This window comes from Dama dama, chromosome 12 (assembly GCF_033118175.1).
Source record: "Dama dama isolate Ldn47 chromosome 12, ASM3311817v1, whole genome shotgun sequence".
Classification (NCBI taxonomy): domain Eukaryota; kingdom Metazoa; phylum Chordata; class Mammalia; order Artiodactyla; family Cervidae; genus Dama; species Dama dama.
In genome coordinates, this window is record NC_083692.1 from 81,322,791 (window position 1) to 81,347,701 (window position 24,911).

A 24,911-nucleotide genomic window follows, 5' to 3' on the forward strand; every position below is an offset into this window, starting at 1 on the left:
TCAGAAACAGCTTAGGTAGTCTTTGAGGCCAGTTACAAAGGAAGTTAATTCCTGAAGGAACTGGGGACATTAAGGCAGAAGGAACTTCAGGCAGGCAGCTGGTAATGAATATTGATTGTAACCTGTGAGGTACTTGCTGTGGGCTGGTAAATTTTAGTGCTTCCCTGCAAGACTGCCTCTTAACTGTGGAGTACACATGAAACATTCTGAAATGTTTGCCCATGGAGCATATAATTTGCTACTCAGTGGCAGGTAGACATTAAAATTCAATTATGGGGTGGGGGTAGTGTTAGGGGTAATCGGATTTTACAGCTGTAGGATGAAAAGGCAAATTTTGATGTGCATTAAAGGAAAAAAAAATTAGCGTATACAGAGTAGTAAGAGAAAACTGCTCAGAAACAGCCAAAAGCATGAGCTTGCTGGCATTTGTATTTCAGTAACAGGTATGTATATTTTACTGGCTGTTTAAACTCAGAATGGGAAAGAATTTGAGTGGAACATGTTTTTAGTAATGTTTTAAGAGTGTCACCTTACCATTCTGTAACACTATCCATTTGTCACTGAAAAAGCTCAAGAAGTGTATCATCTTAAACTCTCAAAATACACCGTTGGAAAAACCTGAAAAAGCCCAGTAGTACCAGGTGAGCCTGCAGTAACCAGATATATAAGCTTGTGAGCTATCCCTGCCTAAAAGGTAATGAAGCTTTCATCAGGTTGAAGTTTCAAAGAATAAATATAGCTAACTATAGGAGGTAGTATTAGAGGCAGAGAGGCTGACTCTTCCTACTTTGAATAGTGATTAAACAACATTTTGACATGAAATTATTTAACTTAAAATTTTGAAAAAGGAAAGTTACTGGAAAATTAGGAAAGGATTTGCTTAACATAATTTAAAATAATACTTAGGTATTACAGGTAAAATATTAAAGTTCTTCCTTTCACCCCTCGATTCCCATTCCTCAGGATAAGCGCTATTAGTAGTTGTGTTTCTTTTAAAAGCTTGTTCTTTAAAAACATGAGCATTTACAGGCTGTAATGCTTTGTTGTCATTGTTTAGTCACTAAATTGTGTCCATCTCTTTGCGACCCCATGCACTGTAGCCCAGGCTTTTCTGTCCATGGGATTTCTCAGGGAAGAATAACAGAGTGGATTGCCATGCACTCTTCCAGGGGATCTTTCCGACCCAGGGATCCAGCCTGGGTCTCCTACATTGCAGGTGAATTCTTTACCACTGAGCCACCTGGGAAGCCCCTGTATTAATTATGTTATAATTCATTTTGATATTTATAGCCTTCATTTTTTAAGTATAGTAATTGGAGTGACAGATCCTTTCATTCATATTAATGTATGGAGCCTCTAGGATGCATCTGTTGTTATTGTCACTAAAGGGAATTATGTTGATGATGACTGAATTCTTGATAAGAAATTGGCTCACTGAGCAGACCTTTCTCATTCCAAACAAGAAAAAGCTTCATTAAATGAAAAAAGAACAATATATTGCTGTATTTTTATACTCAGTCATATTTTTTTGGTGAAAATATTAAATGTTTATACATTTACTATTTGGCATGTAAATAATTCCTGGGACCACTCTGCTAATTTTTAATGGAAGTGTACTGTATCCAGTTTTGCTATCCCTTTTCAAGAGAAGCATACTGCCTATGTTTGGGGCAGTAGGTAAGTAATTTAACCTGATCCTTCCCCTCATTGTGGAGTTGTAGGTAGTACCTAACTGTGGAGTTATGAGATAATGAAGACCTGAAACAAAATGATTAAGAGTATAATTGAGAAGTAATTATGAAAGAATAGTTTTGGATTCTTGACTGAATATTGGGATTTCCTGAGGAATTGAGGAGGGAGGAGATTTTAGTAGTGAACAGGAATCAGAAATTTTGGATTCTAGTAAGGGTTTTCAGTTACATTCTAAGCCTCTTTGGACTATGATATTTAAGTGTTAGATTGGGGTGAGAATCAGATTTAGGAATTTTCAACCTGTAGCAAGTTTTTTCTTATTTAAAAAAATAGAATCTTAATATTTAATTAGATAAATGTAGAACTATTTGGGGGAGAAGAAATCCGCTAACCTGTTCCAAAGAATCCTTTGGGCCCGAGGAGCTGGGTTTTAAAATTATTGAAATAGATGACCCCTTTGTAAACCTACTTCTGAAGTTTTTGCACAAGGATGTTTCTTACCTTTGGTTTATAGTCTGCTTGGGCAGTCTTGGTATCTGTGGATACTTTGCAAAGTAGACGATTGAAATATTTTTACTATTACATGTGTCCACAGTTGAAATAAGACCAAAAGAAAAGATGATCCTTTTAATATAGTCTTATCAGACAGCACAACGATAATCATCCTATGCAAAGTGTACTTGGTAAAATAATTTTTATTGCAAGGTTTGTAAGCTTCTTTATGAGAAAGAGCTACCTGTCATTTGTCCTGAAATCCAAATTCAAATAGGAGAATACAGAGGTGTGCTGTTGAGACTCTGCTTGGAAAAGGATTGAAAGTGCTACTCCTTTTCATCCCTTAGTGGGAAGAAAATCTTAGGCGTAGCAACCACCTTGAAGATCTGCCAGTAACAACTGGAGATCTACCACTGAGTTCCAGTTTACTATTTAGGAGTGCCAGCCTAAAACAGTAAGTCACAGTAATGTCAAATACTTTTTAAGCTAATAGGCCCACACAATTTCCACAGAGATAATAGAATAATTGGAGATGGCTGTGTAGTGATAAAAGCCTGAAATGGTAATATCGATGAGAAAGAAGTAGAAAATACTGTGTGATAGTCATTCTAAGATAAAATGTTTTTTAATTAAATAATGTATGTAGGATGTTAGTTCTAATTGTTCGTAGTAAATGAAACATTTTTATTAATTCGTAACTGCCAGAGCATGCATCTTGCCTCTGCACATTTGTAGAATGACAGTACAATCTTAAGGGGTAGTGAATTAAATTATATGATATACTTTGCCCTGTGCCTGACATATATGAACATCAGTAAAGCTTAGCTCCTGGTATAATAATTTGGTTTCAGAGATGTTCAGTTATGTGTTCAGTAATCTTTTTAGAGTGTTCTTAAAACAGAAAAAAGAATAGTTAGAAAACGTCCTACTCCCTGACCCTTCCCCACAGATGTTTTTCTTAAAGGTTATCATTTCAAAGAAGGAGCTTTCTAGGCTGTTTTTGATTCTAGAAGAACTTCCTTCTTTTTTAGAATTGATGATAGGCAGCATCATCAACCTAATTTGAAAAAGAATACAAAAGTTGCAGTCTAACTGTAAAGTAAAATCTCAAATCAGAAATCTTTTACACTCAATTTTTATTTCCTTGCCTACTAGGATTAATAGATCTTTGATTGTAACTGACTATGTTACCTGGCATCTTGGGATGTAACTCAGAGATTGACTCAATGGACATGAGTTTGAGCAAACTCAGGGAGATAGTGAAGGACAGAGAAGCCTGGTGTGCTGTAGTTAATGGGGTCATAAAGAGTCAGACATGACTTAGCAACTGAACAACAACAAAAAATTAGGATTAATGAATGTACAGCAACAAAACAAACTGACATTTAGGGATTTTTTTTTTTTTCTAATTAACTTCTAGGGAGACTCTGATAAATTCAAATATGCCATAGCCTAATCTCCTAGAATTTATGATTCTGTTGATACTCAGAAAAATGGCTCTGATATGAAAAACTCAATCAAAGAAAGACGGTTCTATTTATTTTACTGTTCATTAACATAATTACTGGTACATTTTAAGTTGTTAATAGGTTGAAATTTAATGAAAGAATTTTAAGGTTAATTCCTGGTGAGTGAGAAGTGTGTTTATCACCATTCATTTAACAAATATTATTGAGTGTAGTATGTACAGCAAGGTATTGTGGGGATACAAAATTAGAGACATTGTGTGCCTTTGTTGAAGTAGAGCATCTCTTGGTCGCTTGCCTGTGGTGTTGTCTTTATTTTCTAAAATCATATCTGGTTAATAGGTGCAGAAATATTGAAGCTGACCAGATGGCAGGAAAAAGAACATAAACATTGCTTGGACTTGTATAAATTTTGCCACCGTCACAATTTAAGTAATGGGAAAGTTGCAGTTTCAACATATTGTTAATACGGTCCATAGTTAAAGGAGTAAAATTTGTCTGTTTTCATAAATCCTTGTAAAAAAATGTGAAAATAAAACTCAGTGTAGTTTATTCGGTATCCTCAAAATTTTAAATTTAGGGACCATTGGGGCCCAGAGTGGGGGAGAAAATTTCCCATTTGGTGCCATTGTTGAAGTGAAGAAACTCTTTTGCTTGTGTGTTACAGTCCTTATTTTCCAAAGTCATATCTGGTTAATATTTAAAGAAACATTGAGGACGACTAGAAGGCAGGAAAAAGGACATAGACATCACAAACTTAATGAATTTTTATCACAACGTTGAATAGGAGCTATAATTCTCATTGGTTTTTTCTTTTCCTCTGGAATCACTTGGTCTGTGGCATCTTGGCTTTGTTTCATTTCAGTCTCTATTGCAGAGTGCAGGGTGAGAGTTTGTTTAGCCTTGGGCTTTAGGCTGAGATTCTGTACATTTTCTTTTTTTAAAAGTTGAGAAAATTTGGTTGTGATTAAGTGATAGCTTTTTCAGAGAAAAAGCATTTCCCAGGATAATCTTTGGAACCAGATAGGTGCTATTTTTATGAAAGTTTAAGGATTCTTTGTTAAGGCTAATAGCATTACATAGTCTACTCAAGTAAAGTCTAATGCTGCTGTGAGAGCTTCTGGCATGGATACTGTGTCAGTCTGAGTCCCTGACAGCAGAAACCATGAAAAGACCTTTCTTCTTAATTTTTCAAAGCAGAATAATAAATTATTTACCTGAGGTTACGAAGTATTGTCCAGATAACAGGAAGGGATTAATTCCTATTTTGGTGTATTTTATCCTAGTAAAAGTTAATTACATTCAGTGGTGAATCATTTGGAAAGAACTGTTAATTATGTAGAAAGTTCCATCCTCAGTTCCTTTTTCATCCTCTGAGTGATTTCATCTCTTCCCATGGCTTCAACTTCCAGCTAAGCTGATAATTCCCAACTGTGTATTTCTAGTCTCCGATTCTCTCCTAAATGCCAGATCCATGTATATGTTTTTTATTATAATATCTGAACATCTCACCAGCATAGCCCATCCTGTATGTGCCTCCAAAGCCAATTCTCAGCTTGCCTTCCTTTATTCCATTTATAGTATCACTTTCCACTCCATAGTCAGTTTCAGTTAATTCTATCCTGTAAACATGTCTTACATCCGTCATCTTCTCACCATTTCTACAGCTTCTCTAAACTAGTTCAGACTCATTTTTCGTTTGGATTAGTGAATGAGTTTCCTAACTCCTTTCCCCGTTTGGATCCATCCTTCATACAACCACTAGTCAGATCTGTCATATCACTTATTCTGTTGAAAGAAGTCCAAGCTCTTAGCCTGTAGGATGCTTGTCCCTTTCCCTAAATTGTGAGGTCTTGAGGCTATAGATGTCTTATTTTTATGAGTAGCATGAACATTTGACAAGTGCTTGGCATGTAAAATGACTCAAAAAATGTTGAATTTTTTTAGCTTTGTTTAGAACTAATTATTTCTGCCACTTCTCAGTACTGTATTCAAAACTGTTTCCTCTTGCCTAGAGCAAGGCCTTGTCCCCCAGCTGACAAGGCTACTTTCAGGTTTTATGCCTGAGGTTTCTATGCATATGTCGGCCCTCTCTGCTCAGCAAAATTAGTAACTTCTTTTATGTTTTTGTTGTCTTTCACATGTCTGTTATAAAAGTGGCCGTTGCCAATTGTATTGTAATTGTTTTCCTGTCTCAAATTATACAAAATTGAGTCCCTTTAGGAGTAAGGTTTATTTTAATAGTCCCTATGCACAGTCCTTGCTAAGTAAGCCCTCAGTAACTTTCTCTCAGCTTATAGATAAGTTGAACAATTATTAGATAAAAGTCATTATTATGAAGTCATAGTGAGTGACACTTTTTTAGAAACCATTTTGCCCACATTCCTTCTTTTGGTTATGAATCAGACTCATTACTAGGAGAGTCTTTATATGGTTTCAGAAACATCTGTGTGGTTCCTTTGCCCCTATTTTCTTCTATTTGGAAAAGCTAAAAATTTAGCAGTTTCAGACTCTGTAAGACAGTAGTTGTTGATGTGTGGTCTGTGAACCAGCAATACCAGCATTATCTGAGAAATTGTTACAAATGCCTATTCCTAAGCCCCATTCCAGATCTACTGAATCAGAATTTCCAGGGACGGGGCCCAACAATCTGTGTTTTAACAGGTGATTCTGATGCATGATAGTTTAAAAATCACTGCTCTAGGATTTTCCCATCTAAAGAAAGTGTTGCCTTTATATATAATGACAAAGTTCCCAGTGTGATTTCCACTATAAACTATTTATACCTTGGAAATAATTCATCAGCTGGGAAGACTGTAACTGACTATATTACCTAACATCTTGGGATGTGATTCAAAGATTGAATTTTCCTGTGTGCAAAGTGTTTGATTCTGGTTTCTGGGATTGGCTATTTAAAAGAAGGTGGGAGAGGGACTTTTTACCTCTTCAGTTAAAATATCTTCTAGATTAAATGCACACTATCAGCTCCAACTACTTGTATTTCCTGTCATTCTCATGGGATATATGAGGATGAAAGAATGAGATAAACTGTATTATCCTCTGGAAGAATGTGCTGAATTGTGTTATTTTTAATATTTAAATCCTGGTTGTTGGTATGTTGTCAGGGACAAGAAAGGGAGCTCGATATCAAAAGTTATATTGAATCTGTGATGGTGATATACATGCTCAGTCGTGACTCACTCTTGAGACCTCCTGGACTGTAACCCACCAGACTTCTCTGTCCATGGGGTTTCCTAGGCAAGAGTACTGGCGCGGCATTTTCTTCTCCAAGGGATCTTCCCGACCCAGGGATTGAACCCGCGTCTCCTGCATTGACAGGCAGATACTTTACCACTGTGCCATTTGGGAAGGAAAAACTGGTAAAACTAAAAGAAAAATAAATTGTGTAATCTTTACTTAATTACTTTTTCTGCAAATTTCACTTGTCTAATACAGAAATTTGCAAAGAAAGTAATTAGTGGAGATTACTAATTGCCCATGGCTTTTGAGTGGTGTAAGGATTACATAATCTATTTTTCTCTTAGTTTTACTAGTTTGTTTTTGTTTTTGGTTGTGGCTGCAAGTCTTGTGGGATCTTAGTTCCCTGACCAGATATTGAAATCTTAGCAGTGAAAGCACGGAGTCCTAACCACTAGAGTGTCAGGGAATTCCCCTCCACTCCCTCTTTGCTTTTGAAAATGGTTTATTTAACTGGAATATTCAACCTTTCCAGAATATTGTTTTCATTTTGTCTTTAATAAATCCTAAATGAAGGGTCAGTTGAGGTATACTCTTCAAATACTCTGTTACTGTGTCTCTTCTCCAAAAAAATTGTTTCTGGCTTCAAAGTTCCATTTGGGTGTGTTTCTGTTGGCCCATAGGTAGTTTTGACAGTCTCCTGGGATAAGAGCTTTTGTTGGTGTTTGCTTAAATATGTAAGGGTTTCATTGTTCGAAACCAGAGCTTTCATTAAGAATGTTCTTTGAGATACTGCTGGTTTGTATGCATTGTCTGTTTCCTTTGGATGAAACATCTGTGGTTTTTAATGGCTAGCAAAACTAGCTTTTTTCCTTTGTGTATTAACAGTTTGAGTACTGTTTGTAGAGTTAAAAAGTAGATTTTCTAAAGTTCCTGAAAAGACTAGCTTGACAGCAGTTTGTGGCTACTGCGTTTTTTCCCCTTGGACACATCCTTAGTTGAAAACTAGGGTTATGGTCATTTTGATGTCACAGTCAGATGGGTCCTTATCTATATTTCACTTCACTTTCTTTGCTCAAGATTAAGTTAAAATGCCTCTTTCCTCCCTGATGTGAGGAAGAAGTGTTGTTAGTCTCACGGAATGTCTATAATAATAAAGCTGTTTACTGCATTATTAGTAAAAGCATAGACTCAGTGGCTAGAATTTTATGATAGATAGCCTATAAGCAGAGTTTTCAATCTCTTATTGCCCATTTGAGGATATTCTGGGACATAGGTGAGTGTTACTGAGCCCCTTCCTGGAGCATGCTAGATAAGCATGAAGAAATGCAGGAGGGGTGAGTTCTGAGCTGATTGTTCACTCTGCTGTTAAAAATTTCCAGTCCTTCTTATTCCTTAGATTTGGTGTCAAGTTCTGTTTTTATAAGACCCTCTTTTTTCTTAAACTAGTATTCTAATTTTTAAAAATTTAATTCTGGCAGTCTTACTTTATTTAATGTCCCTTTCTATTTAAAACATGTTGAAATTCTCTGGGTTATTGGTTTTCATACTTCTTTCGTCTGGAAAATTGAAAAATTCAGAAAAAGTGTAATGAACAACTCCCATTCATCCTGGGTGAGTCTTTGAGTTCTGTCCCCCCAACTTTCTCAACCCACAGTGTTTTTGAGGTACTTCAGTAGAATACCCAGAAATGATTTAGGTCATCCTTTAAATTACAAAGTAGATTGCTTGCATAAAACAGCCATCTTATATTATTACATTTTTAGCTCTATAGGTTACAAAGTAACTTTACTTACATTGTTCGTATGAACCTCACCATGACCTTATGAAGAAGGTAGGAATTATTATCCCCATTTTTCAGATGAGGAGACTGAGTTTGAAGAAGTTGAAGAAGCCAACCCAGATGTTGTAAACCATGGCTCATATCCTTATAAGGTGAGCTCTCAATTTAAATAGAGAGACCCTTATCTGTCCACACATCCGGTAGCAATACAGTCAAAACTCAGTGTTTAACCTGGTGTCTGGGACATCTCTCCCTATATCGTATGCAAATTTTTGTGTGTATTTTCTGGTAAGAGACAAGCCTGTGACTTTTTTTTTTTTTTTTTTAAATCATTGTTGTTTAGTTGCTAAGTAGTGTTTGACTCTATGCGACCTCATGGACTGTGGCCCTCCAGACTCCTCTGTCCATGGGATTTCCCAGGCAAGAATACTGGAATAGGTTGTCATTTCCTTCTCTAGGAGATCTTTCTGACCAAGGGATGGAACCCACGTCTCCTGCATTGCAGGCAGATTCTTTACTGCTGAGCCCCCAGGAAAGCCCCTTTTAATCATACTTAAGCCTCTGTGTGTGTGTGTGTGTGTGTGTGTGTCACTGTTTTAGTCCCATGGATCTTGATAGGTCATGCTTGTTTAGCCTATGAAAGGGAATTGACAGCAGGACTGAATGAAAATTTGTGTTGAATGAAGATCAGTCATATTGAATGCCTATTTCTTGTCTATCCTAAAGTAACTTAACATTTGTAGAACTTACAGAACTCTTCCATATATGTCACATGACTTCTCCAACTACCTTAAGTGGCATCATTCCCACTTGAAGAAACTGCTCAAAGTTAAGAGAATTTAAGTTGTGAAGGTACTGACTCAAAAACTGGCTCTTCTTAAAAAATAACCTGATATGATCAAAATCCTGTAACTACCATTTTATTTGACATTTTTGTGAATTTACAGTTTGCGTGATATCCAGTATCTTCCCATATATCATTGCCAAGCAGCTTAATTTATAATTAGTAGGCTAATTTACTTTTTGTTTTTTTAAAGGAGACTCTTGTACTGCCTCTCTTTATTCTCATTACTTTTGGGCTTTCCATATTGTTCACATTATTTTAGATTGAATGACTTGTAACTCTGTAATAACATTTGCTAATACCTTGAGTCCATACTGCTGTTACCACTCACTTTATTTTTAGTTTGCTTCAAGGATAGGAAGGAATGAAGAATTCCCAACTTTTCATTGCCTTCTGCAATTAATATTTCCATTCTGGTTCTTATTTTTAACTAAAATTATTTTTTTCCTGTTTATTGATGAAGTTGTATTCTAAGTTGGAGCTCCTTTAAGACAAAGTTTCTACTTCCCAGACTGTCGTTGGAACAGTGCTGAAGGCTGCTGCATCTGGCTTGTTCAGCATAATTTCTGTGGAGACATAGAATAATGGCTAACATTATTGAGTGCTTACTAGGTGCCAGGTACTGTTTTAAGCTGTATGTCAATTTCATGTAATCCTCACAATAACTCTTTGAGGTTGCTACTATTATTATCCCAGCCTACAGATTAGGGAGAAGCTCAGAGGTTAGGTCACTTGCCTAAGGTCATACAATTAGTGACAGCACTTCCAAGTAATCCAGATTTAGAGTTTGCTACTTTTATCCATTAAACTACATAGTCTCCTCTTTCTCAAAACAAGGCTGACTAAAATATGCCAAAACAGATTGTTTTAGCCATTTGGATGCTATAATTTCAGAATAAAGGATGGCCCTGAATTAGAAGCTGGTTAATGGAGAAGATCTTAATTTCTAAGCCTTTGTCGTGACTCCCTGATAGAGGTAGCTGTGAAAGGAATAGATGTGACTTTGGAAAATGCTTTGTAATTGCTGCTGTCTCTTACCTGCAGATCAGACTGGTCCATGAGATGAGACCCATATACCTCCTTTCTCCTGTGGAGAATGAGGTTACCCCATTTTCATCCACTCTCAGGGCCTCAGGCCTGCCTTACACTTGGTTTTAACACACAGAATGAGTGCTTGTGGACTTAGGACCTATCTTTGGTGTTGAGGGATAGTGTTAAGGATTAAAATAAGCAGTAAGAATAGGCAGGCTTATTGCAGTTAAGAGTCACTTAGATTTGAAATACCATACCTATGACAGGAGTTAGATATCAGTTTGTCTTGCTCAGAGTCTGTCTTCTTTTTGAGGTGCATGGTATGAGTGAATGGGGGAGGGGGAGAGAAGTTCTCCTGTGTCCTTGGCTGTCATTTCCTCTTTATTATAAGGCACAAAGGAAAGAACAGCATGAGCCACCCACAGGGAATTAGTAGTGGAGAGGGGCTTGAAGGGAACAGCTGTTTTTTTTTTTTTAAAGGTGACAAAAACAGGCTAAATTTAAAGGCCTGGCCTTGGCAGTAGTCAGCTGAGAGAGGAATATAAGTGAGTCTTACTATCTGTTCACTGATAGCCCTGGAGAAAAATGAGAATATTGACTGTAAAAAAAATCACTGATGGTTCCTCATGTATAGGGCTGGGATTGCATTTTTGCTTCCTTAGGGCATATGTAAAAGCAGTTTTCTTGGGATTGGGCTCAACTTGTTCCTCTGTGTTCCCTTTTTCTTCTCACCCTCTGCTACATATCTACACATTCAGTTTTCCCTGCCAGAGAGCTCCTCCTTTTCTCCGGCTGCTAGCCCCAGCTGTCATCTTCTCATCCCATCCCCAGTTACACAGTTTTACTTTAGGCTTTTCCTGGTTTTACTGTCTTCATTTTTTAATACTATGCCTGCCACCCTCCTCCACCCTCAGCTTCTAGTACCTCCCTCCCACAAAGCTAGTGACCACTCTTTGGCTTCCCTCTTCGTCATTGTTGAACTGGAGGAACTGATATTAGTACTTTGTCAAACCTGTTTGAGTTCTGAGCCCAGTTACCTATTACAGTGGATGGAGATGATGGTGGAGAGGGGGCCGGAGGTATTTTTCTGAAATTAGGGGTTTTCCAAAATATTGGATGAGCTTTGACCTGGAAATCAAACAGATGCTTTTCCTGGTCTCCTGACTTTCAGCAGTGTGTGCTCTCATGTTGAGGGCATGTATTTGTTTAAAAGCCCTTGGTAATGAAAGGCAGGGCAGTGAGTCAGACTGTGAACTGCCTTGCCGCCTGCTGTTGCTGAGAGCTGGTTCTTTTCTCCTGAATTGGAGCTAAATTTGGACGGATAATGAGGTAGCTAATAACTTTGCCTTGCTGTGATTCCACAGTACTGTGTAGAGAGAGTGGTTTTTTTTCTTTTTTGTTTTTTCTTTTCCCTACTGCTAGGAGGAGAAATAGATCTGTTTTCATGATTTTTGATGAGTGTTCAGCTATCAAGGAATTCCCTACTTGTTTTATTTAGAGGCAGTGTATTTTTGGGGAAAGAAATGTACACCAAAAGCTGAAGACCTGTGTTTTGATCCCCGCTCCACTAAGAATTAGCTACCTAAGTGATCTTGATCAAATCATGAACCTATCTCTGCGCTTGATCTATGAACCTTGTGAATTTATGTGAACAAAACGAGATGTGATATGTGTGAAAGCACTTTGTAAACTGTTGTTTTATAAAAATTTCAGGTGCTTGCCCTTTAGTAATTCGGCCACTAACTACAACACTAGAGAAATGCCTTTAATGTCTTTTAAGCTCCTTCCTACGAAGCTAGGCTTCTCAAGAGCAGAGTGGTAGAATCATCAGAACTATGGGGAAAGTCTTGCTCCTGAACCATCTTTTGTTTTCTCACTCTTCTCTCCCGCTTCCCACCATCCACCCTCCACCCCCCACTCACTCACATTCGCATAATTGCTTTAGGACTTTGATCCTTGTGCTATTCTGTCTCCATTCTTCAATAGGATTATAATTTTAAGGAGTTAGTCGTCATAGTGTGCTGCACGTTCCAGTGGAGGAGTCTTGACTTTTCATAGCCAGAATTAATTAATTATATTTAAGTGGTGACCAAAATATCTATAACTTTTCTGGCCCAGGGAGACACATTGACTGCAGTTGTGGTGTTAAGAGACCGTACTTTGGCTTTGGACACACCTGAATTCCAGTCTAGACACTTTCACTATTAGCTTGTAACTGTGGGAGAAGTACTCAACTTTTTTGGACCTTAGTTTCCACATCTTTTAAGGGGATTATAATTGCATCTATGTTATGTTGTAAAGATTAAATGAGGTAGTATAAAAGTGCTTAGCACATTGTCTAACACATAACATATACTTAGAAAATGTTATCTATTGATATACATGTCTAATAATAATAAAAAATAATAATAGCCCTCAGAGCACAGACAGGTGTCTGTTGTCATTGTTTTAAGGGATTTTTACCCTTTTTTTTTTTAGATAAGTTTGCTTAAATATGTATCATTGTTGTTTTTGTTTAGCCGACTCTCTTGCAACCTCATGTACTGTAGCCCTTCAGGCTCCTCTGTCCATGGGATTTCCCAGTACTGGAGTGGGTTGCCACTTTCTTCTCCAGGGGATCTTTTGACCCAGGGATCAAACCCGTGTCTCCTGCATTGCAGGCAGATTCTCTATCGCTGAGCCACAGGGGAAGCCGTAAATATATATCATATAATTTACTAATTCAAGGAACATTATCGACTTGGTCCCCTTCCCTGTATATGAGTAGAAAACTAAACTAAATCAGATCAGCACTTCCTTAGAAGTAAGTCTTGTCCAGAAGTCGCAGTGTTGGTTTGAGTGACTTTCTTCGTTCTGGGCAGTGGAGAATTGTGTTCAGACTGTTTCTCCACTGTCTTTGAATTGTGGTGTCTTGGGATTTGTTATTATTTTGAAATTGGATGGGTTCTTGGTGGTTCTGGACATACTTGCAGGCATTCCTTCTACATAGCATGGTCAGTAGATTGAATAGGCTTAGATCTAAGCTTGTTTTGAAGCGCAATTCAGAAGAAGGGAGAAAAAAGACAGACATCCACTAACAATATATTTCTAGAGCATAATTAGGCACATTATCACATCATTCAAGTGGACATAAACTCCCCCAGTTCACAGAGAATGTGAGAATAAGAGCATTTGTGAATTCCACTTAATGATCAAGAGTATGATTAAAGGGGAATAATACTTTTTTCCTTGCTTTCTAGGGATTTACTGATAAGCAGTTTTCTTCAGTGATTGAGCTAGTAGTAAAATGAATGAAAAGATAGTGTGAAAGCTAAAACATAAGCTCCTTGGGTACCCTTTTATCTGGAAGTGAGCTCAGCTTTTCATGCCATGGCTTGGTGTCTTCTTTCTGGAATTCTGAAACTTCCCCTGCACCTGAGAATGATATATTTTTGGCTTCTTGGGGCCTCTCATAACTAGTTCCTTTCAAGGAACAGATACCCGGTCTCAAAAGGTAGTTTAGGCGTGTCATTTTGAAGGTGGAACAGTTCATCTGAGGCTATTAATGACTGCTTTCCTATCCTTCCCAGATTCTGAATCTTTTATCATTTGAAAGACTAGTATGAATTTGGAGTTCTTGACCTCTACTTGAGTAAGTGTAGTATTTCCCATAGGGTTCTGAGGTCCATGGTGTAGAGTTTATCTCCAAAGACAAATATGCTGTGGATATAAACAGAAAAATTTCCACTTAGCAACTTCCATTTTCAGCAGTCCCATTATATCCTTGGCTTTTGGTCTATAGGGAAACTGTTCCATTTAATTCATACTTCTCTGAAATGTTCTTAACCTGATGTTGGTAGATGCTGGCCTTACTCTGCTCATTGCAGAGGATCTGGCTTGGGCCCAAGAGAAATTGCCCAGTGACTCAGAGTACCCACTTTTAGCTTCTTGCCTGTACTTTAGATACTGAATTATTAGTACCTTTTAGCCTGAATTGGTAGAAATGCCGAATAGACCCTTGGTGGAGTAAATGGGTGAGAGAGAGTATGCTTACACTGTGATATGGACTCCATTCCAAGTTCTTCCAATAAGTCTGGATTTTATTTATTTTTTTTTCTCTCTCTTTGCCATTGCCACCTTGTCTTATGCAAGTGTAACCTCAAACAAATTACGGGCACGTGAAAGTAGACATCAACTTTCAGTTCCTGTGCAATGCCTGGCAATGTTGGTGAGGTCTAGCCTTTACCATAGAGTTTAGTTTAATACATCATTGTACAGTTTTCATTCTTTTTGAGCTGGCCTCTGGGAACCAGGCAACTAAAGAATGTGAAGAGAGCCTGTCAGACGCCATGGATTTTTTGTTGTTGTTGTTCTGGTTTGGTTTTTGTTTTTGTGTCATGGTTATTTTTAAGACTGACTTTTCAGGAGATTTTTCTGGTTTATAAATTTATGGGATTGTGGAGGAAATAGTCCCTCCAGATACTGGCAATAAGTTGAGTTACTGTTGTTTCCACTACTGAGCTGACCCCCATAGTGATTCTCACTCTGAAGTACAGACTGTCTTGCTCTCCTGTACCAGAGGGTTTGCTTTCAGATAGAGGCTGCTTCACAAACAACGGGGTTATTTGTTTGCCATGGGTCCACCGAAGAAGCAGATGTGGGGAAAGTCTAGCCTGAATTCAGGATAGGATTCTGCATGAGTGAAAAGTTTGCTAGCCTTTCAGGTGAGATGTGGACTCTGACTCCCAAAAGAAGATGTCATAGGTCATTAATGCTTCTTGTTGTGACCTATAAAAGACATTGCATTTCTAACCAAGTGTTCACCCATCCAAAAGAGAGATCCTGACTTGGCATGTAAACCTATTGCCACTTCGGTTATCTTTCATCACTTGCCTGAGTTTGAAAAGGTAATGGTTTGTGTTCTATGGAAAGAGACTTCCCTGAAACCTGAGGCTTTCTCATTCCTACCGGCTGGGCCCATTGCTAAAATGCTTTCCAGTGGGCTTGCTTTTGCCTGGCCAGCACCTGGGCTGCCCCAGCTTGTAATTAGCCTGCCTTTGCTTCATAAGCTTCCCAGGGTGGTTCTTCTTCTGAAAGCTTGTATGAAATGCTATTTACTGTCTCTTTATAGTTTAAAAATGAATCCTTTTTGTTCTTTGCAACTCATTTGCTTTTTTTCTTTTCTTTTCTTTAAATTACTATTAACACCTGTTGATTCTTCTTTTTTTCTGATTGGCCTGTCACTGCATTCCTGCTCCCCCTCCCTCTAGCTGGGTTTGTCAAGTCGCCCATGTCAGAAACTAAGCTCACTGGGGACGCCTTTGAGCTGTACTGTGACGTGGTCGGGAGCCCCACGCCAGAGATCCAGTGGTGGTACGCAGAAGTCAACCGGGCAGAGTCTTTCAGACAGCTGTGGGACGGTGCTCGGAAGCGCCGTGTCACCGTAAACACCGCCTACGGGTCAAACGGCGTGAGTGTGCTGAGAATAACCCGGCTCACCTTGGAGGACTCTGGGACTTACGAGTGCAGGGCCAGCAACGACCCCAAGAGGAATGACTTGAGGCAAAACCCTTCCATAACATGGATTCGAGCCCAGGCTACCATAAGCGTCCTTCAGAGTGAGTCCAGCACCCTACAGTAGTAGTACTGTAGTCGTTAGAGGTGGCCCGATGACCCTCCCTTCTGCTTCCTTTCCCTCTTCCCCAGTATGATCACTCACCCCACCCCTTGTCTTCGTTTTTTCAAACCCACGACCCTCTGGTTGTAGTGTATGAAAATATCTGTGGCAACTTTTTTTTTTTTGTATCTTCTTTGCTGTCCTCTTTACCTCCCTTATCCCCCAACCCTTCTCTGTGTCTCTCTCCTCAGGAACAAAGAACTTGGGGAAATCTGTGATTGTCCAAAATCATCTGCATTGGGAAGAGGTGGGGAGGGAGAACTGGGGAGGCTAACAACAACAACAACAACAAAAAACTCAAAAAACTCACAAAACCAGACAGTCAAACCAGGGTAGTGTTGAATTGTTTCTTTCCCTCCCCTTTAATTTTGTAGTAGGTTTCCTGCTATCCTTTTGCTGATTTATTATCTGGTGCCTTTCTATTTTTATTTCTCTCCCCAATCTAACTATTTTTTTTATTTCTCTATTCATCTGTTTGAAGCTCTCTGAGTAGCTGCCTTCACCTCTATGGTTTTAAGTTTGTGTCTGCCCAGCCTCTTCCCTCACTGTGACTTGGTGTCATCCTGTCTATGATGGGAATGTTGCCATGGGTGTGGTGTGGTGATGTGTTTTGGTTGTTGGGTGGCATGTAAGCTTGGATATTTCCATAGTTCTAGCTCTTTTTCTTTTCTAAAGCAGTGGCATGTGCTTCTCTGATAACAGCCCTCCACTGCAGCAGTGTATTCCTCATGGTCCTGCTCATCTAGTCTCCTATTCTCTAAAGAGCAGCAGCCTTAGATTTTCTCCATATATCTTGCTGTTAGGAACCAGGTGACACTAAGCTGCAAAGTATTTTTCTTTTAAATCCCATCATACTGTTTCAAGGTCAGAGTTGGATCTGTTGACAGATAGTTTGATGACTGACTGTTGGCACAGTAGTCAGTGCCACACTATCATCCCAGAGGCTGGCAACCCCAGAAGTAGTTTGGAAGCCATTCATACTGGCCTTTTCTTGTCTCTTGAAAAAAGAAAAAGAGGAAACTAAATTCTAGCCCTGTTCCTCTGAGTGGTAAGAGTGAGGGGAGCAGTTTACTCAGAACCCTTCTCTTCATCTGTAGTAGCAGGTACAAGTGAGACATCAGACACAGGAGCTTTTGTGGCCTTCTCTTTCTGAATAGTGTTTCCTGCTTTAATGGTGGGAAGGAGAGGGAGGGAGAAGCTACCACAGAGCCAGTGCTTCTGGCCAGGAGTTCTAGCCCACATCTGTCCCAGTTGTAATTGAGGAAGCATTCTCCATTTAATGGAAAGATCCTCTGGGCTTTTCACCTTCTTTTCAGGGATTCAATAAGAGCCTCTAGAGCCAATTCTGGTTTAAAGAACTGATTGATTTAGAGAGATTAAATAAAAACAGTAAAATGCATTTATGAGGATATTGGTAATAACACAGGAGGTCGTCTGAAATGGGCCTTGGATCTATATACTTCTGTGGAAAATAGCAAGTTAGTTGTCCTTTATAGCAACTCAGGAGATGCCTGTGAAGAGGACTTTGAGGAGAGGTAGCAGAGACTGCTGCAGTCGGCACTGTTGCATCAGAGAACCTGCTTCTGGAAAGGGAAAAAGAAAACTTTGTCTATGTGAAAATGGGGAACATTAACCCAGTGCTTTTTCTTTTATTTAATGATTTTTTTTTCCCTTTGCACGCCTCCTTCTCCTGCCCCCATTGCTCCTTTCCTTGTAAAAGCAGAGTTACCCAGATGGCCACAAAGGTCTGCAGAAGTTTGTAGGCATGGACTGGGCTGGGCATTTGGTTCTTATACTTGTAGGAGCCTGACTCAAGTAGACTCATAGTTAAAAGGTCATGCCTTGGGGCTGAAAGATGAGTCTTTGGGGTACCTGCCTCTCATTCTCGAGAGTATATAGCAGTCTCCCAGTTTACTTAGAAATAAGTTTCCTAACTTAAGGGTGTCTGCATGTGGTTGAACCAAACCTTGGCTAGTTTAGATTCTCCCCAGACTTCCCTATCAATCAGTTAATCCTAGTTAATTGATTTAGAGCGCCAGTCTTCTTCATTTTTTAAACACCCTGAATTCCACTCTAATTGGACTGTTTTATGATTTCAGCATCCTCAATGATATTTGTCTCCAAGGGGAAGTTGAAATTTTCTAAGGATGACCTCCTGGCAGTAGGAGAAGTATGCCCAGTTTGTAGGTTCTCTCTCTGTCCATAGCATGTTCTACATATGAATGGTGACTAGGGTAAGGGTCTCTGAACCAGTGCTTCTAAATAGGAATAAGTGGCAGGTAAGAATTTTGAGCCTCTCCTAAATGTTCATCTCTCTTGGACTGTCATGAGTAATGCTTGACCACCAATATTTGGTCAGAAATAAAAGCCCCACCTTCATCCTGGTGCAGAATGCAGTTGTGGCACTGTGAGCAAAGAACTTGGTCTAGTACCGGTTTCCATATATAGTGATTATAGGAGGGAGGTTATGCCACCCCACAACCCTCCTATGGTGCAGAATCATATTTAAACCTGTTAAAATTATCGACTTGCTCCCTGCTGACTCTCTCCTGGATCTTTAACACCTAAGGGAAAATGTGCTTTCCTTTGCCTTCTGAGAATTCATGGCAGAAAGTTCACCAGGTTGCTTTCATCAACTTCTTAATCTCCCTGAGCTGCAGTGGTCATTTGCATCACCACAGGTAAGAGTAGCATTTACTTTGGCCTCCTTATAATTTAACCATCTTGAAGCTCTTGGCCTCAAACTTTACCTTTTCTCAGTGCAGTCTGAGAGGAAGAACCAGAAGACGAGTCCCAAATGGGACAGAAAATAAAATTGGATAATAAAAATTCAGTAAAAAACTAAAAGTGTGTTTGGGTTTTAATGTTGCCTTTATATTTTTTAATTTCTGTGGAGTACTGGTTCTCTTTATCTCTTTTGTTTTTGCTTGGTTTTGATTTTCCTGGAATTGTGATGCTTTCTGCTGATGGTGTATGTGCGCCTTCCATTGCAGGGTTTGCAGCTGTTCTGCTCGACTTAAGGCCCAGGGATTTGGCTTCTGTCCAGTGTGTTTTGGAAACCATGGGACACCACTGCGCTAATGTGTTTACATGCATCTGCTTCTGTCTTAGTGGCTGCTATGCCTCCATTATCTGTACATAGAGACCCTGTTTGGTGTTACCAATAAGGACCAGTGCTGATTGGAAGATAACCACTATCCTTTTGCCAAAGTTGGAAAATAATAAGAACCGATTTACTTGAGCAAACTTGAGGATTTGCTTTATTTATCACAAGTTTCTTTGACAATATGAGCTCTACAGTCAGAAATGTTACATTGATTAGGAGGTGCTTGGGCATTACACTTTTCAAGTGTCCCATGACTTCTCCATCCTCTCCCCCTTCCTGCAAAATGAACAAAGCTTGGTTCAAGTGAAGAGAGAGAGTTTTGTCTTTAAGAATTATAGAGTCAGCACTATACGTGTATAAAATGGTGTCAGGGAGCTGCTAGAGAGTTGTAGACAGGAAGTAGCCAGGTGCAGGAAAATGGAAAGTTAGTCAAGGATTTCTAGGAAATAATTGGGAAAAAAGTTAAAGAGCAAATACCTCTGATTGTGGATTGGAAAAGATTTTAACTTTACTGGAGAATGATCGACCTAAAGTAGAAAAAGAACTAACCTTGGGAAATGATTAAAAATAAGACCAAGAAAAGACAACAAACAGACTTCTTGACTTTAATATAGTGATGGAATTCAAAGTGCTTTAAAGATGAACCTTTCAGGAATGGTATTGATACAGTGTGCCTTAAAATATTTCTGCTCAATGTATTACAACATTTGACACAGGTTATTTTTGTAGATACTAGATGAGTGATCCCAGGTTATGTAAGCCCAGGTAGAACCCAAAGATGAAGTATATAACTTTCTCTAGGGTGGAAAGTGTTAATGGGGGTACTTTTGGCTTGGAGGGGGAGGGATAAAGAATTTGGTCAGATGTGTTTTCTAGGCCCAGCTTTGTCACTAATAATAATTATGGCCTTGCACAAGTCATTTTACCTTTCTAGCTCTTAAAGACTGGGATTCATTGAATCCTAAGAGCCTTTCAGCTCTAAAATTTTAGGAGCCCATAATACCAGCATATACTACATTCTAGTTATGATTATCTTAGATTGAAAAATATTTTAAAGTGCAATTCTGAAAATATTTTGTCTTTGAAGTAAAATATGGGCTGGAGAGAAGAACTGATGGTTCCTTAGGAATTTTCTCTCGGCAAAATTTGGAAAATGCAATAGACTTTCAGTAGGAAATTTGCCTTTAAGATATATATTGTCTTTTTCTGCATAGTTAATGGCCATGGCTGGTTTGCCGTAGATTTATCAGATTTAAATGTGGGAAAAGCCATACATGTATTACCTAATTACAACTATTACTGTTTCAAGGCCTAGTGACTCCATAGGAAGTTTATTAGTTATCTAAATGATACTGCCTTTGTCTTCAGAATTGCAAGGTGGAGCCTGATTTTCTAATTGAAGCCGAATTGGTTGGTGGTTCTTATCTCAAAAAATGATGGTATTCAAACGCGTAAGTGAATTGTTGCCAGTACAAGCATCCATAATACTCCCATTCTTTTCACGTCTAGGCCAGCTGGTCTTCAGGCTGTTGTCTGCGCTAGTGATCATTTGCTTATAATCATTGTTTTTCCTTTATTGACTTCCTCCAAAGTGGTAAAGTGAAATTCCTCATGTGGTCCTGTCTGCCCTCCCTCTTCTAGTCTCCCCAACCTACCCCATCCTACTCTCAGGCCAGGGCTACGGAGAATGGAACTATGGCTTCCTATCATTGTGCACTCTTATTACAGAACCAAGGATTGTCACCAGTGAAGAAGTCATTATTCGAGAAAGCTCTCCGCCCTCTGTTACCCTGCAGTGTAACCTCACCTCCAACTCTCACACCCTTACATACAGCTACTGGACAAAGAATGGGGTAGAACTGACTGCCACTCGTAAGAATGCCAGCAACATGGAATACAGGTGAGAGGGGCTAGCAGCTCCTGGGAAGATGAGAGGGTACATGGTTGAATTTACTTCACATTCATAACCTGTAATTAAGCTATGTGGGAGAGCCATGAGAGATATATATACATACATACATATATATATGGTCCTCGAGAGAGAGTCTAATCCAGAGTATATCTGGGGTGAGGCAAGGATTTCCAAGTAATTTCTAATGAGCAACCAGGTTTGAGAGCCATAAAAGATCTCTTCATTATGATAATAGCAACTGAGGGCATTAGGAGTGATTTGCTTGAGGTAGTAATGCTAGTCAATAAAAAAGCCACAATTAGAATGCAGGTCTCTTGACTTAATCCAGTAGTTTGAGGAATCAGATTGAAATCTGATCTTGGATTCTTAGAGCAAGATCACCCTAAGTATTCTTCCCACTGAGTAGATTTCCTAGTGAGTTAGCTTTTAGGAGTGTTTTATTATGACCATAACCTGATCAGGCCCAGTGTATATAGGGCTCATTAGTGATCTGGAAAAGGATGGTACCCTGTAATTGCCCTTTGGTGAAAGGGGAATATTTGCTGGCTGAAGTTATCCAGCACCCAAAGATTTGGTATATTTTGAAATATCTAGAACACATGGCACCTCACCTTTGAGGATAGTTTGTTCCTAGTTGAAAAGGATCAGCTAATCCTATTTGGCAGGATGATGCAGTGCGACTAAAGAGTGCACTGGAGTGAGACCAGGAAAACCTTTGTACCCAGTGATAGCAAGGACGTTCTGCAGTATTTTGCAGAATTGAGATCATTTCCTATCCCTTATTTAATTGACTCACATTAATTTGTGGATCCTCTTCCTCTTTTTTCAGGTAAGAAAATTGAGACTCAAAGAGTAATAACGCTTGACTCCTTTCAAGGCCACATACTGTGTCTAATAAGTTGCAGAACCAAGCTTGGGTTCCAGGTCTTCTGACACTTTAGAATCTAGATCATTGAGGATTTCTGTTTGTTTTTCTATTGTACTGTACCATTTTGTGGCAAGGTAGTTAATCTGTTTCCACTGTAGTTTCTTCTGATATGAAATTTGAAATATAGCCTGAGATATGTCCTCATAGTTTGGAAAAGGTTAATTGAATAGTGATATTGGGTGGAATAAAAGACATCTATTCTTGGTCTGTCCATTAGTTTTGCAAGTTTGTTTTTTTTATAATACCTCTTTAAAGATACCAGGTATCCAGTCGTATTTCTCTTGTCTTGCACTATGTTACCCCTAAAGCTTTGAGCTGTAACTTTATATAAAGTTTGAACCTGATTTTATAGAATGCCTCTTCTCTTTTCCTCAGCCTGTTTGAGGCTTTCCAGGGTGTTCTGCATTGTCACAAGTGTTTTGGGAAATCTGTAGAGTAACAACTCACATTTTGTAGAGTAACAGCTGAGGAGACCCTTGGGCCACCTCGTAAGTCAGCCATGGAGCCCGTTACAAACTGTGCTTGTGCTTAGCCTGCAGGGGACATTTTTGATTTGCTTCAGTTGCTTCCCAGCAGCTAGTTGAAGGAAATGTTGTGGGGAGATTTTGAGCCCACTGGCATGGCCCCTAGTTTGGGAGTTGTCTTCTCAAGTTACTACAGTAAATCTAAACCCTGAAGATATTGCTGCTGCTTCTCCTCCTCCCCTTCCTAACTCTGGAACATTACTAAGAGCAACTGACTTGCCTCTGTTTTCTTGTTGGGAGCATATTGATGTAAGAAGAGTCATTTGTGTCAATTTGAGTAGACTGTTGACGGCTCCTCTTAGAATCTTATGCTGCCATGGGTATGCTGAGACAGTCCTGTGAGTGGGCTGTGTCTTTCCTCATCCATAGTCTCTTAACTTGTTTCTTTTTTTGAGATAAACAGTAAGATGGATAAATGCGTTTAGCCAGTGTTTTGAGGTTAGGAGTTTTTCTCAGATGTTAATTAGTGCAGTGGAGATTTGGTCATCACAAGTATGTTTTAACTGTTCAGCAGAAAAGTAGGAGTGAAACAATATTTAATTTGGAAGCTGATGTTTCTCTGTTTTCTGTAATTACACACTAGCCTTTCTGCACATGTTTGAGCCGGTGGTTTATGTAGGCCAGTGTGCAGTTAGCTGATAAGAAGCTGACTTTCAGGTCCAAGAAAGCTTGTTTAGGATCACCCTTTAGAATTCAGAAGTACTGTTCTCATCACACACACTTTTCACAGTCCTTCCTTTCACTCTGCTTAACTTGGTCTGGATCTGTGCATAGTTGTTCCCTCTTGTTTGTGTTCACTCATTTTTCTGCTATATTCCAAGCATTGGGGTATGTGCTGGGTATAGAATTGTGCACCAAATTAACAATGCCTGTCCACATAGAACTTGGTCTATTGAGGAAACAGACATTCATCAAGCAATCACATAAATAATTAGACATTGTGATAAGTGCTGTGAAGGGTTACAGTGTAGTATGAGAGAATGTCAGGGAGAGGGATGTCATTTAGATTGGGGGTGGGAGGAAATGACATGTAAGCCAAGACTGATGGAAAAGGAGTTAGGGAGATGAAGAATAATGGGACGAGCATTCTGTAGAACAGAACATCTTTTGTCAGAGTTTTGAGCTAGGAACAAGTTCAGCAGGTGGATGGGGAAAAACTGAAAAGAGACCTGCAGGGCTAGAAAGTGGCTGAGATGACACTCGGGAAGGGCCAGATCATGCACGGCCCTGGAGTTCTAGCTGTACCTAAGAGTTGAGCTGCATCTCTGTGGCTGATGCTCTGATGGCAGATTCCCCCCACCCCCAACTGATCCTATTCTGTTATTAGACTTACAGAAAAGCATGCTACTAAAATACAGGGTAGGAAGAACAGTACCACTAAAACAAACTCTTCAGCAAAGTGCAGAAAAAGATGCTTTCTTTCTGCTCTTATTTATTTGACTGGAACCACAAGGTGAGCAAGAACTTTTTGGTGATGGGCCCATCCTTTGTATCTAAGTGTAGATTTTAGTACTTTGTACAACTCTTTTGATTACTTTTTTTGTAATGTATTTCTCCAATAGACTGAAATATCTTAAGGTTAGGGACCATCTCTGTATTCCTGGCACCTAGTAAGGAGTAAATCATTAATACACAGAGGGAGGGTTTTGCTTATAGTTAGAAGGAAGTGAGTTGCATGCAGGGGCACAATTCGGAGAGCAGGGTCCCTGGTTGCCCCTTTGATTCTCCTTTTGTTGTGTATTTTGACTGTTCCCAGCTTCCTCACTTGATTTTTCTTCTCATCTCTGCAGGATCAATAAGCCGAGAGCTGAGGATTCAGGCGAATACCACTGTGTATATCAGTTTCTCAGTGCTCCTAAAGCAAATGCCACCATTGAAGTAAAAGGTACAACCCAACAGAGGCTGCGGCGTAAGCCTCTCACTCTCCTTCTGAGACACTATCTTGGCTTGGGCTTCCAGTCTTCAGGCTTTTCTTGTTTTCATTATGGGAGGCAGTATGTAATGTTATGGTTAGGACTGAAGGCTCAGGAGCCCAACTGCCTGGGTTTAAATCCAAACCCCATCATCTAGCTGTATGACTGTAGCAAGTTATTTAACTTCTCTATGCTTCTGTTTTCATCTTTTGTAAAACCTACCACATGGCACATGGGTTGGTTAGAGGGAATAAATAAGTTGAAGTTGCTGTTTTTGTAGTTCAAAAAATACTTCAGTGTTGGCAGCTTCATATGGTTCATCCTTAGGTAAAGTTCTTAGAATAGTGCCTTTTAAGTATTAT

General features: G+C 39.2%; 1 protein-coding gene across 1 annotated transcript in view; it reads left to right on the plus strand.

The window, feature by feature from the left end:
* The window catches only part of NPTN (neuroplastin), a 64,101-nt gene that overhangs the window by 15,534 nt on the left and 23,656 nt on the right, over window positions 1–24,911 (plus strand). The window contains exons 2-3 of the mRNA XM_061158320.1: window positions 21,001–21,172; window positions 24,427–24,521. Coding sequence (XP_061014303.1) covers window positions 21,001–21,172; window positions 24,427–24,521 — 267 coding nt within the window. The remainder of the gene's footprint in view (window positions 1–21,000; window positions 21,173–24,426; window positions 24,522–24,911) is intronic.